Genomic DNA, 12929 nt, shown 5'->3' with positions numbered 1-12929 from the left:
GCCGCCGCCGCCGCCGTCGCCTCCGTCGCCTCCGCCCCTTCCTTCCCTTCCCTCCCCTTCCCTTCCTGTCCTTTCCTTCCTTCCCTCCACCCCCACCCCGCCCGGCGCGGCCCCATCGCGTCACCGCTGGCAGCCGCTCCTGCTGCCGAGCCGCGGGACGCAGGCGCGGCGCGGTGTCGTGTCCCCGGTAGCGGCGGGGCGGGTACCGGGCGGCGGCGGCTGCGGCGCGGACATGGCGCTGTCGCTGGGCGAGGGCGGCGGCGGGAGCCGGCTGCGGCGGCAGCTGGAGTCGGGCGGCTTCGCGGCAGGGGAGTACGTGAAGCAGCTGTCGCAGCAGTCGGACGGGGACCGGGACTTGCAGGAGCACCGGCAGCGCATCCAGGCGCTGAGCGAGGAGACGGCGCAGAGCCTGAAGCGCAACGTCTACCAAAACTACCGGCAGTTCATCGAGACGGCGCGGGAGATCAGCTACCTGGAGAGCGAGATGTACCAGCTCAGCCACATCCTCACCGAGCAGAAGGGCATCATGGAGGCCGTCACCCAGGCCCTGCTCCTCCAGGCCGACCGCGACGACCCCGCGCTGGGCGCCCGCCGCGCCGCCGCCGCCGACCCCTTCCTGCCGCTGTCGGCCAAGGACGCGGCGGCCAACGAGGAGGGGCGGCAGCGCACCCTCACCACCCTCCTGGAGAAGGTGGAGGGCTGCCGCGACCTCCTCCCCGAGAGCCCTGGCAAGTACCTGGTCTACAACGGCGACCTGGTGGAATACGACGCCGACCACATGGCGCAGATCCAGCGGGTGCACGCCTTCCTCATGAACGACTGCCTGCTCGTGGCCACCGCCCTGCCCAACCGCCGCGGCGCCTACCGCTACGACGCCCTGTACCCCCTGGACGGGCTGGCCGTGGTCAACGTCAAGGACAACCCGCCTATGAAGGACATGTTCAAGCTGCTCATGTTCCCCGAGAGCCGCATCTTCCAGGCTGAGAACGCCAAGATCAAGAAGGAGTGGCTGGAGGTGCTGGAGGAGACCAAGCGCAATCGCGCCCTCAGCGAGAAGCGACGCCTGGAGCAGGAGGCGCTGCCCCGGCCCGCCCCGACGCCCCCCGAATCCACCAACCCCTTCGACGAGGATGAGGACGAGGAGGAGGAGGATGAGCCCTCCGCTGAGGAGGAGGTCGTTGACCTCTCACTTGAGTGGATCCAGGAGCTGCCCGAGGACCTGGACGTCTGCATTGCTCAGCGGGACTTCGAGGGGGCGGTGGATCTCTTGGATAAACTGAACGAGTACCTGGCGGACAAGCCCGTGAGCCAGCCTGTGAAGGAGCTGCGGGCCAAGGTGGACGAGCGCGTCCGGCAGCTGACGGATGTGCTCGTGTTCGAGCTGTCCCCGGACCGCTCGCTACGAGGCGGGCCGCGGGCCACCCGCCGAGCCGTGTCCCAGCTCATCCGCCTGGGCCAGTCCACCAAGGCCTGCGAGCTGTTCCTGAAGAACCGGGCGGCCGCCGTGCAGACGGCCATCCGGCAGCTGCGCATCGAGGGCGCCACGCTGCTCTACATCCACAAGCTCTGCCATGTCTTCTTCACCAGCCTCCTGGAGACGGCCAGGGAGTTTGAGACGGACTTCGCCGGCAACAACGGCTGCTACTCGGCCTTCGTTGTCTGGGCGCGCTCGTCTATGAGGATGTTTGTAGATGCCTTCAGTAAGCAAGTATTTGATAGCAAAGAGAGTTTGTCAACTGCGGCAGAGTGTGTCAAGGTAAGAGATTCTGAAGAGGGGGGTGGTGGGGCACAGCAGATGAAGCAAAGGCTTCAAAGCTTTAAAGTCTCTTTTCTAATTCTAGTTTAGTTGTTGACTCTTGTGTGTGTCTCCAGAGAGGTTTTCTGCGTTGAAAGATTAATATTCATTTGAGGTTTGTTTGTTTTTTTTTCAGTTTAACAGAGGAAAGCCTTAAGGTTATAGTACGTGTCAAGGAAAACCCTGCCTTTATCAAGAACACAAAATGTGTTGATTCTTAATTTGCCTTTAACTAGTAGGAGGTCCTAAAATTTACATAAGCCACACCTGAATTATAAGTACTTCAAAATTTTCTCTTTGCTTTCCAAGGCTGTCCTTAGCTACATTTTCATACTTTTTTTGCAAGACTAACTTTCTCAGGTTATGCTTTCTTTCAGCTGCTAATTGGGAGGGGGGGAAAAAAAGCTTATGTATGTGGGTTATATAGTGTAATTGTCCAGAGTATATTTGACAGCCAGGGTGTATCTTTCAGTTACTAATTTCTCGTTAATGAGATTCTTAAAGCACGAGAAGTAAGTATGAGTAACCCTTCTCAGTTTTCTGAGATACATTCAATAAATGTGTAAAATGTAAAGGGAGCCTGCATAGTAATAACAACAGATTAATAACCATAACATTGCTTTTCTTTGTTATCCCAGGTGGCTAAAGAGCACTGCAAGCAGCTGAGCGAGATTGGACTGGATCTCACCTTCATCATTCACGCCCTCCTGGTGAAGGATATCAAAGGTGCTTTGCAGAGCTACAAGGATATCATCATCGAGGCCACCAAGCACCGCAACTCTGAAGAGATGTGGAGAAAGATGAACCTGATGACTCCGGAGGCTCTGGGGAAGCTCAGGGAGGAGATGAGGAGCTGTGGAGTGGGCAATTTTGACCAATACACAGGTGATGACTGCTGGGTCAACCTCAGTTACACTGTAGTAGCTTTCACTAAGCAGACTATGGCCTTCTTGGAAGAAGCATTAAAGCTTTATTTTCCAGAGCTGCATATGGTTCTCCTGGAGAGCCTGGTGGAAATCATCCTGGTGGCTGTCCAGCATGTTGACTACAGTTTACGGTGTGAACAGGACCCTGAGAAGAAAGCATTTATTAGGCAGAACGCCTCTTTCCTTTATGAAACTGTCCTTCCTGTTGTGGAAAAAAGGTTTGAGGAAGGAGTTGGAAAACCAGCCAAGCAGCTACAGGATCTGAGAAATGCCTCAAGATTGATGCGTGTAAATCCGGAAAGTACCACCTCTGTGGTGTGAAGTGAACCTAGCTGGGAACGAGGTGGCAGCACTTACTGAACACGTTGTACATTGAGCAGATGAACTAAACTGGGGTGTTTTGAGTCCCTGAAAGATGCAGAACTCTTGTCTGCTGCATTCCAGAAGCTGAAGACTTTGAATCAATCCCTGCAAGCATGCAATGCTTTACTTGGTGGATGGGGTGTAGGGAAGTGAGAAGGTGGAGGTCACGTGTCCTTGGACAGCATATCCTGTATGAAAGGCTTGTGTAGTATTTGTGACTTGGGAATTAACTGTAATACACAAATTTTGGCCAGTTGTTTGTGAAAGTCTTACATACATGTACAGCAGATGGCAGGAAAAGATCAATTCTCATCATGTCACTCTAGCAGTTCCTTTTTAAGGCAGTGTTCTGGTAGGAGGGGAAGTGCTGAAGCATTCCCAGGGTGTGGTATTCAAGAAGGCACATCCACCATCCAGATGTGACTCAGCACTGCAGATAAATGACATGGATTTGCACAATGTGATTTTTGTGGTAGCAATGCAGACTTTTCTTTAATGTTGAGATTATCTTCATTCATTTCACAGGCAGATTGAATTAAAAATGTTTTTATTTGGGTGAAAGGGCTTCTTCTGTTAAATAAGCTGGCCTGTCAGCCTAAGTTATAACTGTCTGAAAACAAACCTGCTGTCAGAACCATTAGTTTGCTTCAAGAGAAGTGAGAATAAATTGCTTCCCTTCCTCTTTGTGTTCCTCTTCCATGTTTTCTCATGGATCTAATTGGGGTCACGTCCATTTAGTGAAGTGTGCACTGTTGTTTGAGGTGCTGTCACAAATGCATTATGGGCTGTTGTCTCCTGGTTGGAACCATAGTGAAGAGGCATAAATGCTCGTGAGACATGCAGGGTAGGGAGAGGGACTGAAGGGACTGTTTCATTTGGAAGAAATGGAATGCCAGTTTTGCTATACAGAACCAACACCTGGTGAAGAGACTGTGAGGCTTTTTGTAAGAGATGTGAACTTTGAAATATACACTGTCTCCTGCAAGAGCTAGCATCATTTCTGTAATACAGCAATAAGCAAGAAGAACTATCTTTTTTGCAGAAATCACAAGGATTTGGTTGGCAATTTTAATGTTAATGGGAAAAGTTTATACAAATGCTCTTATGTTTGGATTGAATGGTGTTGGCTGTCTCATGCAGTGTATGCCTGTGAAAATGAAGTAAGCCAAGTCTCATGTCAAGGCTGGCTTTGGAAAGGTGTCAGCTTCAACTTCTAAGCTGTGCAAACTTCTTCTGCTTCTGTGCAAACTTTCTTAGTTTTGAGAAAATCATGTTACAGCTAAGGGACCTTGTGATCAGTCCCTTAGAAAGCATCCTTAACAGGAATAACAAAATATCCTGTTCCTGTAGCACTTTGAAATTAAAGCTCTTGCAGGTTGTATCATGGTCATGAATGCCTTGTGACTGCCTGAACAAACAAAAGATATCTCTAATTAAACATTCTGCATAACTGTTATACTGAAGCTTCTTAATTTCTCCCTGTTTTCATAATGCTAGTTTAGTGCAGTTTCCACTTGAGTGGCTGGGTTTTGTTCTCTTGCTCTTTGGATGCCTTTTGAACTGTCAGATTTTGCAAAGCATCCTATTGTCTCTGCTCACTTGCTTTTCAGTGTTTGGGCCTTTTGCTAGAAACTCATAAAGTCATACAAAATGTTTTTAAAGGGTAACTTGTTGCTCCCAGCTTACATTGATTGAAAACCAGTGAATAGCTCTACTTTTATTGTAAGGGACAGGGACAGTGAGTTAGAACTTGTGTAACATGTTCTGCCAAAGAGAGAGAGAGTGTCCTACTGGTGTTATTTCAGTAGTGAACTCTTTCTGATATCAGAACCTGGTGAAGTATAGCAAAGTAATACAATTTCTGTCATCTATTTGAAGTGGGAAACCTAATCTGAGAAATACTTTCAAGTGAATTATAAATGACAGCTCTCTGTGGTGATGGGTATTTTGGAGGAGAGAGAGAAGAGATGGTTTTTTGGTTTTTTTTTTTGTGAACATGGATATATTTCTTTTTATTTAACAGCGGAAGAAAGCAGAATAAATACAGATGAGCCTTATCTTTGTGTGTGTGTGTGTTTGCAATAGAAGGGTTAGATCTGGAACTCTAGACTGATTATTGTGATGTTTGGTGATTTTATCCAAGAAGCTGAATTGTAGTTTCCCAATTCCCAAGCATTAACATGAGGCTGACAAGAAGGAGAGCCCTGTTCATGCTTCTATTGTGAGCTGGTGTAGCTTACCCTCAGCAGAAGATGAAATGTAGAATGTAATTTTGCCACATGCTCTGTTATGCCTCTGTCACTGAGCCCTTGATCAATCTATTCATGGCACACTGAGCCTGCTGATTTTGTTTCTGCTGCCATCCATGGAGCAGTAGGCTTACACTGATGTTGGTTTTAATGCATCAAGGAATCTTTTCCTTTGAGTCATCAAACATCATGTTCTTGTGCCTGTCACAATTTAAACAGGTGTGCATTGTATAAACTGCTATAAGTGGCATTGATATTTTGTAACTTGTGACTCTAATTAAGTCATCATAAAAGAAAAACTAACATAAAGAAAATGGTGTGGAATTAAACTACTCTTTTATGTTAACTTGGTTAACAGAGAAAAATCAGTGTATGCTGAGTCATCATTTAAAAAATTTCCCTTTTGGAATGGCACTTTCCTTTTCCTGAGCTGTACACTTGTGGCAATAGTGTTGTTCAAGTTGGGATTTGCAGTAACTACTGAATGAACTAGTTCTGCTAATTTGAGAAGGCACTAATATTGGGGTTTTTTTGAGACAACTGCATATAAAACCTAGTTTCCTTTAGGTGCTGTGGCAAAATTGTGTAAAATGATTTTTTAAAAATCAGGTAAATTTATGTATTAGAATTTAATGCAATAACTTTTCTGAACAGTGAGGACCATGTATTAAAACTTTTGTACCTACAGCACTAGTGGTGTATTTGTTTTGATCATCAGAAAGAGGATGTTGGTTTGAAGTTGGAGTTCCAGTGAAGTCAGAGAGCTTCAGGTGAGTCCCTTGTGAGGGAGAGGTGAGCAGCAGCCAGCTGATGAAAGCCAAGTGATGTCACTTCAGTTACATTCTTACAAAGTCACTTCAGCGAGGTGAGGCTGGAAGAAAATGTTTGTGGACATAGAGAGGCTGTACTCTCATCTGATGGGACTCTGTGTGTGTGTGAGATGGATTATCAACACCGAGGCACCCTAATGCTAAAGGGTTTCTTATCTTCCACACTTTTTTGTGTCTGGAGTCCATCCCTACTTACCTTGGGTGCTGAATGTGTAGTACAGCCTGTGCCCTCACTAGGTGGAGCTTTGTGCACTCAGCCGGCTGCGAGCAGGCCCATGCATGGAAGCTGTGCTGCCCTGCAGTGTGGCTTGGCAGGTTTTGGGTAGCATGCTGTGGGAAGAAGATGCTACAGAAAATTATCCAGATGTTATGTTCAGGTCTTTTTCATTCCTTGGTAGTGGTTGTGTTCTGCACTTTCTAATTCTTGTACTGTTCGTTTTTTAGGTTTTCCAGTTTTCCTGAGGTGTTTCTGTACCTGTGTTTCTGCAGGTGTCCTCTAGAGTATCTCACCTTTCTGCTTTTCTTTAAGGTGGGTACCAACATGTGACTTGTGTTCTGCCTGAAAAACACTGCTACACTTCAAGCCCCTGCAGAGATGTAAAAAGTTGCTTGTCCCAACTGCAGTTTTATGTCTCATGTAAAATCTTCAGATTAGTGACTTCTCAAAGTCAAGTTTGCATGACCTCTGGTCATTTTACTTCAATATTGGGCTGAAATTCCTGTGCAACTCCATGCTCACAGTGCACGGTAGCAGAGAAGGTCCCCACCACCTGTTGTTATAACTTACACACTCTTTGTATTCCCTTTACTGCCCAACTGTTTCAATTGAACTGGGTTACCTGTTACTTAAAATTATTCATAGTTTTACAGACTCTTCAGTGTATTTTCTCTGATGAAAATCAAATCTGGCATGGGGCTTATCTGCCAAGCAGCTCTGTGATCATAGACATCTTTCTCCTCACAGGTTCAGGTGTTGTGATATGCCTTCAATCCCTACAAAGTCTGAGGGATAGTGGAGAGAGAAACACCTCAAACTGGGGAAAATAGATTTATGTCATTTACGTCTTCAAGGGGTGTTGACTGGAGTAATAGATCAGAATTTGACTGAGCCACCTTGGACACAGAGTTGTTACCTCTTGTGTATTTAGGAAACTGCTTATACAGCTTCAGCAGCCTCAACATGCTCTGTAATACAGTTCTCAATTTCAGGGTTACAAGCTGAACTAGATTATCTGCTACAGATGTGCTCAGTTTGACACAGCAGAGATAAAGTACTGGCAAGTGACCTGGCCTGTGCTGACCACTGAGCAGTAGTGCCCTTCCTGGGGCTTTACATGGCTGATCAGGGCACTTTTAAGGCAATTTTAGATCACCCATCTGAGGGAGGCCCTGTGGTATTTATTCTCTCTCCCTCCCCATGCATAGCCACATTCCTTTTGATGGGCAGAGCATCTCACTTCCCACTCAAGTGGCAGATACTGTGGGAGGATGGAGAGGAGCTGCCCCCAAATTTCCTGAAGCGAGCTGCGGTGGTGCAGGGCCGCCAGCGGGGGTCCTGCAGGAGCCGTGCACTGGGGAGCCTCCCCTCGGTGCTGTGGGGAACCCCCTGCAAGCAGACACCATTGCATTCCATCTGCTCTCACCAGCCACTGCAAGAGCAAAGCTGGTACAAAAGCTGAGAGATTGATCTCTTCGTGTCAAGGCAGGAGCTGGACCCTGAGGCATCGTCTTAGATTGCCCAAAATACAATGTGTGGCTCTCCAGCTTAGGGAATCTTGTTCAGGTGTGCTAATAATATCTTGGCATGTGATTAGTGAATGCAATGCACCAGGAAGGTGGACCAGGGAGAAGAGTGGGCAGTGTTAACTTCACTGCTGCTTGGCAAAACCTTGGAGATGCTCAGATTGATAATGTTTTCAAGTTATTAAAAAAATAATAAATAAAAAGCATACGGCTCTTCATCTAATTGCACCAAGACACACTTCTTCCTCTGTCCTCCCAGAAACTGATCCTAACAAAATCAAGAGTCTCATGAAGGTAAGAGAGACATAGCCAAATCCATTGTGATACAAGGCATGTGAATCTAAACACTGCAAACCTTGGCAAAATTAAAATCTGAAATTCAGACATCCTCCAAACTGACTGGGATGAGGGAAAACTTTGCCTCAGACTCTTCCAGACTTCTGGACTTTGAGTTCTCTGGGCTTTGAGTCATTCCTACTGTTACTCAAAATCACAATTCACAGACAACAATCTGTGCCAGTCATACTAATGTGTTTTGCTTTGCTTTGTTTTAATTATAGCTTTACAGCACTGCAGCAATCTGAGGATTCCTGCTATGTTGATTTTCCAAACCCAGTATTCACTATAGGAAGTACCCCAGCTCCTAGCCCCAGCTCCTACAGGATGGGATTGTCAGGAGAGTACTTGAAGCTCTGCAGAGAATCCTTCCTTCCTCAGGATTCAGTGAATTTTTCTCTCAAAATGCAGATCTCTGATAAGCAGCTTCTGCTCTGCTTTATTTCCCCCTCACTAACAATTGGCAGGATTGTTTGTTTTCCCACTCCACAATATAACCTCTCCAGCAGATGTGCCAGACTCGCTTCATGGAGGAGGGATGTCAAACTGAATGTTGAGTTACAGCCTGTACATCTGTCCTAGCACAATTCAGGCTGTATAACTGCTTGCCTCCTCTTGCCATTGACAAAATTGATGGGGAGGAGGGGGATTGGGAGGCTTGCAAAGAAAGATCTATAATCTTTGTCCCTCTGACGTCCAGCCAGCAAGGTGCTTAAATACACACTGAAGATGCCCCCCTGAATTTGGGAAGCCCACTGCCATAGTCAGAGGCAATTAGATCCTAAAGTGCTTTTCACGAGTGGAGGATCAGTAAATTCCTTTTGAAATTTGCAAAAACAATTGGCGAAGAAGGGATGGGAGAGCAGCACCAGAGCAGCAGCACCACATAAGCAAACAAAATGTGTGTTTCTGGGACATCTCAGCTCTAGTGTGACAAATGGTGGGCCCAAACAAAGCCTGCCCTTTCTTAGGTGGGAACAGTAGGGTCCATAAATCATCAGTGCTGCAACTTTCCAGGAGGCAACAATAACAGTGTTGGACATGCTAAAATAAAGTCACTTCATCTGACTGGCTGTAATAGGTGACACCACATCAAGGGGGAGGAAATGCCCTCGGGAAAACGATGACACTAAAGAAAGGGTGCACATGGAGCCTGGATCACCTGCTGTTTTGAGATGTGGCTCCACCTGAGCCTGACGCCAGCTCTGGCTGGCACTGTCCCAGCCTCCTGACACACACCACCCTCCTTCATTTTGCCCAATTCCAGAACCTCCCGTGGTGAGCTTTTTCCTCCTGCTGTCCACTGGCCTGAAAGATGCCTCCTCCCTGCTGGCAGGATTAACCCCATCCTGTTTGCTTGGGGACAAGAGATGTGTGCAGGGAAAAGAAGGCCCCGGTGCCACCACCCTGCAGCTTCACACCAGATAACCTCTCTCCTGGTGTGCCTCTAATCAGTCACTAGTTTTTGTCATCCACTGAAGTTTATTACCATTTAAATAGCCTTTCAGCCTGAGAAGTCCTGTGGGGTTTCTGCCTCTGCTGCCTCATGCCCTGTGAAATTAATTCCTGTAAGAGCACGTCCTCACAGGAAAATGATAAGAGCTCAACTAAGCTGGTTTAGAAACTGATTTAAATCCCCACAAGTCCTTCTATGGCCCTTTAGTTTGGACTGGGGCACTTTCTAAGTACACAGCTTGGGGTAAAATATGCTTAGACTGGAAAGTGCTTATTTCCAACCAAAATTACCACACTGAATCCTGCGGTCTGGGGCAATCCTGCTGTTTTGAGTACTGTGAGCAAATTCCATATTTAACTCAGCATGTGTTTTTAGGCCTTGAAGATTTAAGGGCCAGACTGCAAATGCCTTTAATCAGGAAGCAATTAATTGCACAGATTTCCTCCTTGCAGCCAGTGTAGCACTCAACCAGGTAATACTCCCTATGAGGCAGTGGCTCATGCCTGCACACTACTTTTATTACTGTGCATCTCTGCTAATTAGTGTGGTAAGCCACGTTGCTACAGGGGGTTCAGATAAAAGGTATGATCAGTTAAGATAATCTAAAGATAGCTTTAAGAAGAAATATCAAATGGTTTGCATTCCTGATGAGCTTTTTAAATTTTTTTTTGCTGAAGAAAACTTGCAAGAAGGATTGATACTTTTGATGGAAGTCAAGGACCTGGTTTTGACTTCAAGGGTTGTTCTAAGTAATTTGTAGTCAAGCACACTCAGCTGGAGCTTTTTCCAGAGAACCATGATGCTCACGCAAGACCAACCCCAAGCAGAAAACACCTGGTTTGTATCTCTTGCTCTCACCTTCATGCAAAGGATCCCAGTCCTGGTTCTCCATCAAAAATGATGCTCAGCTTCACTTGGAGAGAAGAGTATGGGGAGCTGGGGGACATGTTTAGCCCTCATTGACAGTCCCTGGGGCAGGACACACACAATGTCTCACAAAAGAGGAGGGTAAGGCTTAGCTGGCCCTCTGCCCCCCATTCAGGCCAGGGCCATTGCTCCACCTGCTAATGCTGACACCAGCCTTGTTCACTCTCTCAAACACAAGTCTCACATCCTTCCTGTCCTACATGCTGGCTATAAAGAACAAATTCCCTCATTATGCTATTACTATAATTTACTAGCAGAAACCTTCCTCTCTGCACACACAACTCTTCATGTTTGACTACTATAATTACATTTTCAAAGTTATAAATAACACGTTAGCCTGGTTTATGTGTTCATGCAAGTCAGGCTATAAATTGGCAGATGAATGAAATTAACTGTCTCCAGAATTCACATTCCTGTCACTTATTCAATTATTTGATCAACGTAATTGCTCAGAGCAAGAGCTAATTGGAAAATGACATGCATTTACCCTCTCCACAGAGGAAGAGAGGCTTATCGGGTATTTTAGTGCAGGCACTTTCATTACTTCCAATATTCTGGAAGAAACTAAGGTTTTAAATGAGTCAGGCCCAAACACACAAGGCTTTTTTTTTTTAGCCAGATGCTTCCCCATCCCTAAAATAGCTCCAGTGTTTTGCAGTGCAAGGGTTTGAACATGCCTATACTGCAGCACACACAGGTATCTTGGCACACATGTATGTGATCTGCAAGCCAAGCTTGCCTCCAGGGGTCTGCAGCACAAAATGTGCTCCTGCTCTGTGTATCTGTATTCATGCTGGTGCTGCAGCTATATGTGTTTGGTTCTTTCTGTGGCAGACTCCTATCCCTGGCTGCTGATGCAGAGAATATCAGTTGGCTGAGGCTTGGCTCTCAGGAATAAGAAAGGCAGAAAGTTATTTTTTCTGTGCTGCTGGTGTAGAAAAGAGCGTAAATCCCCACCTTGCCAGCTCAAATCCTACATCAAGGTTACAGCTTGAAACACCAATACCTTTCAAATGATTTTTCTGTCCCTTACCTCACCTGGTTAACACTCTGAGTTTGTTATTAAATTTTCTTATTTTGTTAAAATCTAAGAAAGGGGTGCTAGAACAGAGGGGGGATAGAAAGAATCAGGACGTAAGAGACTCAAATCCTAAACTGGTCCCTCTTTCCTTTATTAGCTCTAGCATTGTTTGGAGTTGGAATATTTCATTTGTTTAAATAAGAGACCGGCAAGCAATTTTCCAAGCTGTATGGAAGGGGAGGAAGCTCATCTATCAATGCCAACAGTTTGCAGCCTATTGTCTGCAGGCCCTGAGGGTTATCTGTTGGGGAAAGGCAGCTAAGAAAATCAACCCTGTTGCCAGTTGCCTTAAATTTGTGACAGATGGTCTGCACCTCTGTTGGACAATATTGGGGTCTGCAAATTAAAAATTAGGTAAAACCCAGTGTGTTTTCCTCCTGCTACCCATGAGCAGCTCAAGCATCAAGGTTTTGTGTACCTGGAGAGGAAGCTCCAGAAGTGGTCCATGGAGCACGTGAGTGAAGAACACCGTGGCAGCTCTCATTCCCTGAGGTGTAGCAGTGCTGCTAACTCTGCACAGGTGGTACAGGACAGGTCTGGGAAACTCGCTGTACTGTGTGCCGTGTCCGAGGGGCTAGCACCACCTTCATTTGATGAGTAGAGAACCAGGAGGGCAATTTTTTAGTTCATCCAAGAGGAGATGAAGAAACTAAGCCTATTTGTACTTGCAGCAGGACATGCCTGATATTGGAGTTTTCTTAGAGCAGGAAGCAAAAGTATCCAATAAGGAAATAAAAATACCCCCACCATGCAGTGCTTGTGTTCGTGTCCCAGCTGTCCCTGGGAGAAGGAGAGTTAGATTCATTAAGTGCCTATAAACAGAATTTTGTTGTGGTGCTTACTAGGATTGCTGTGCAATTTGGACAAGAGGGACGCTGAGGGCATCAGGTGCCATTCCTGCTCACAACTCTGTGACACACACGGCCACAGCAAGCTGCAAACAAGGACGATGTCAAGGTTTGGTGTCCTGTCAGTGACTCCGGCCGGTGGAAAACTGGCCTCAAAGGGCAAAGCTGTGATCTCAGAGCTGTGGCTAAGGGAACAAATCAGTAACCTGACGGCGCCACAGGACACCGCACACGGGGCATGCAGGCTCCTGTTGCCAGTTCTAGGCACAAAGGGGAAAAAACCCCACCAAGATACTGTGGGAATCTCTGTGGGAATCACGGTTAAAGCCGGGCACGGGCGTGCAGGGAAGTGGCCGCTCCAGGGCGCCAAGGCAG

The 12929-nt window shown here is 46.8% G+C and overlaps 1 protein-coding gene across 1 annotated transcript; it reads left to right on the top strand.

Annotated features, from left to right (window-relative positions):
- The first annotated feature begins 227 nt into the window (after positions 1-227).
- Positions 228-6020, top strand: EXOC8 (exocyst complex component 8). The gene is made up of 2 exons (XM_066546758.1): positions 228-1756; positions 2434-6020. The coding sequence occupies exons 1-2, from the start codon at positions 233-235 to the stop codon at positions 3040-3042; spliced, it is 2133 nt and encodes a 710-aa protein (XP_066402855.1). The 5' UTR covers positions 228-232; the 3' UTR covers positions 3043-6020.
- The last annotated feature ends 6909 nt before the right edge of the window (positions 6021-12929 follow it).

The sequence above is a fragment of the Molothrus aeneus genome, chromosome 3 (genome assembly GCF_037042795.1).
Source record: "Molothrus aeneus isolate 106 chromosome 3, BPBGC_Maene_1.0, whole genome shotgun sequence".
NCBI classification, from domain to species: domain Eukaryota; kingdom Metazoa; phylum Chordata; class Aves; order Passeriformes; family Icteridae; genus Molothrus; species Molothrus aeneus.
The sequence above is the reverse complement of the archived record's forward strand: the minus strand, read 5'-3'. Positions and strand labels throughout refer to the sequence as shown.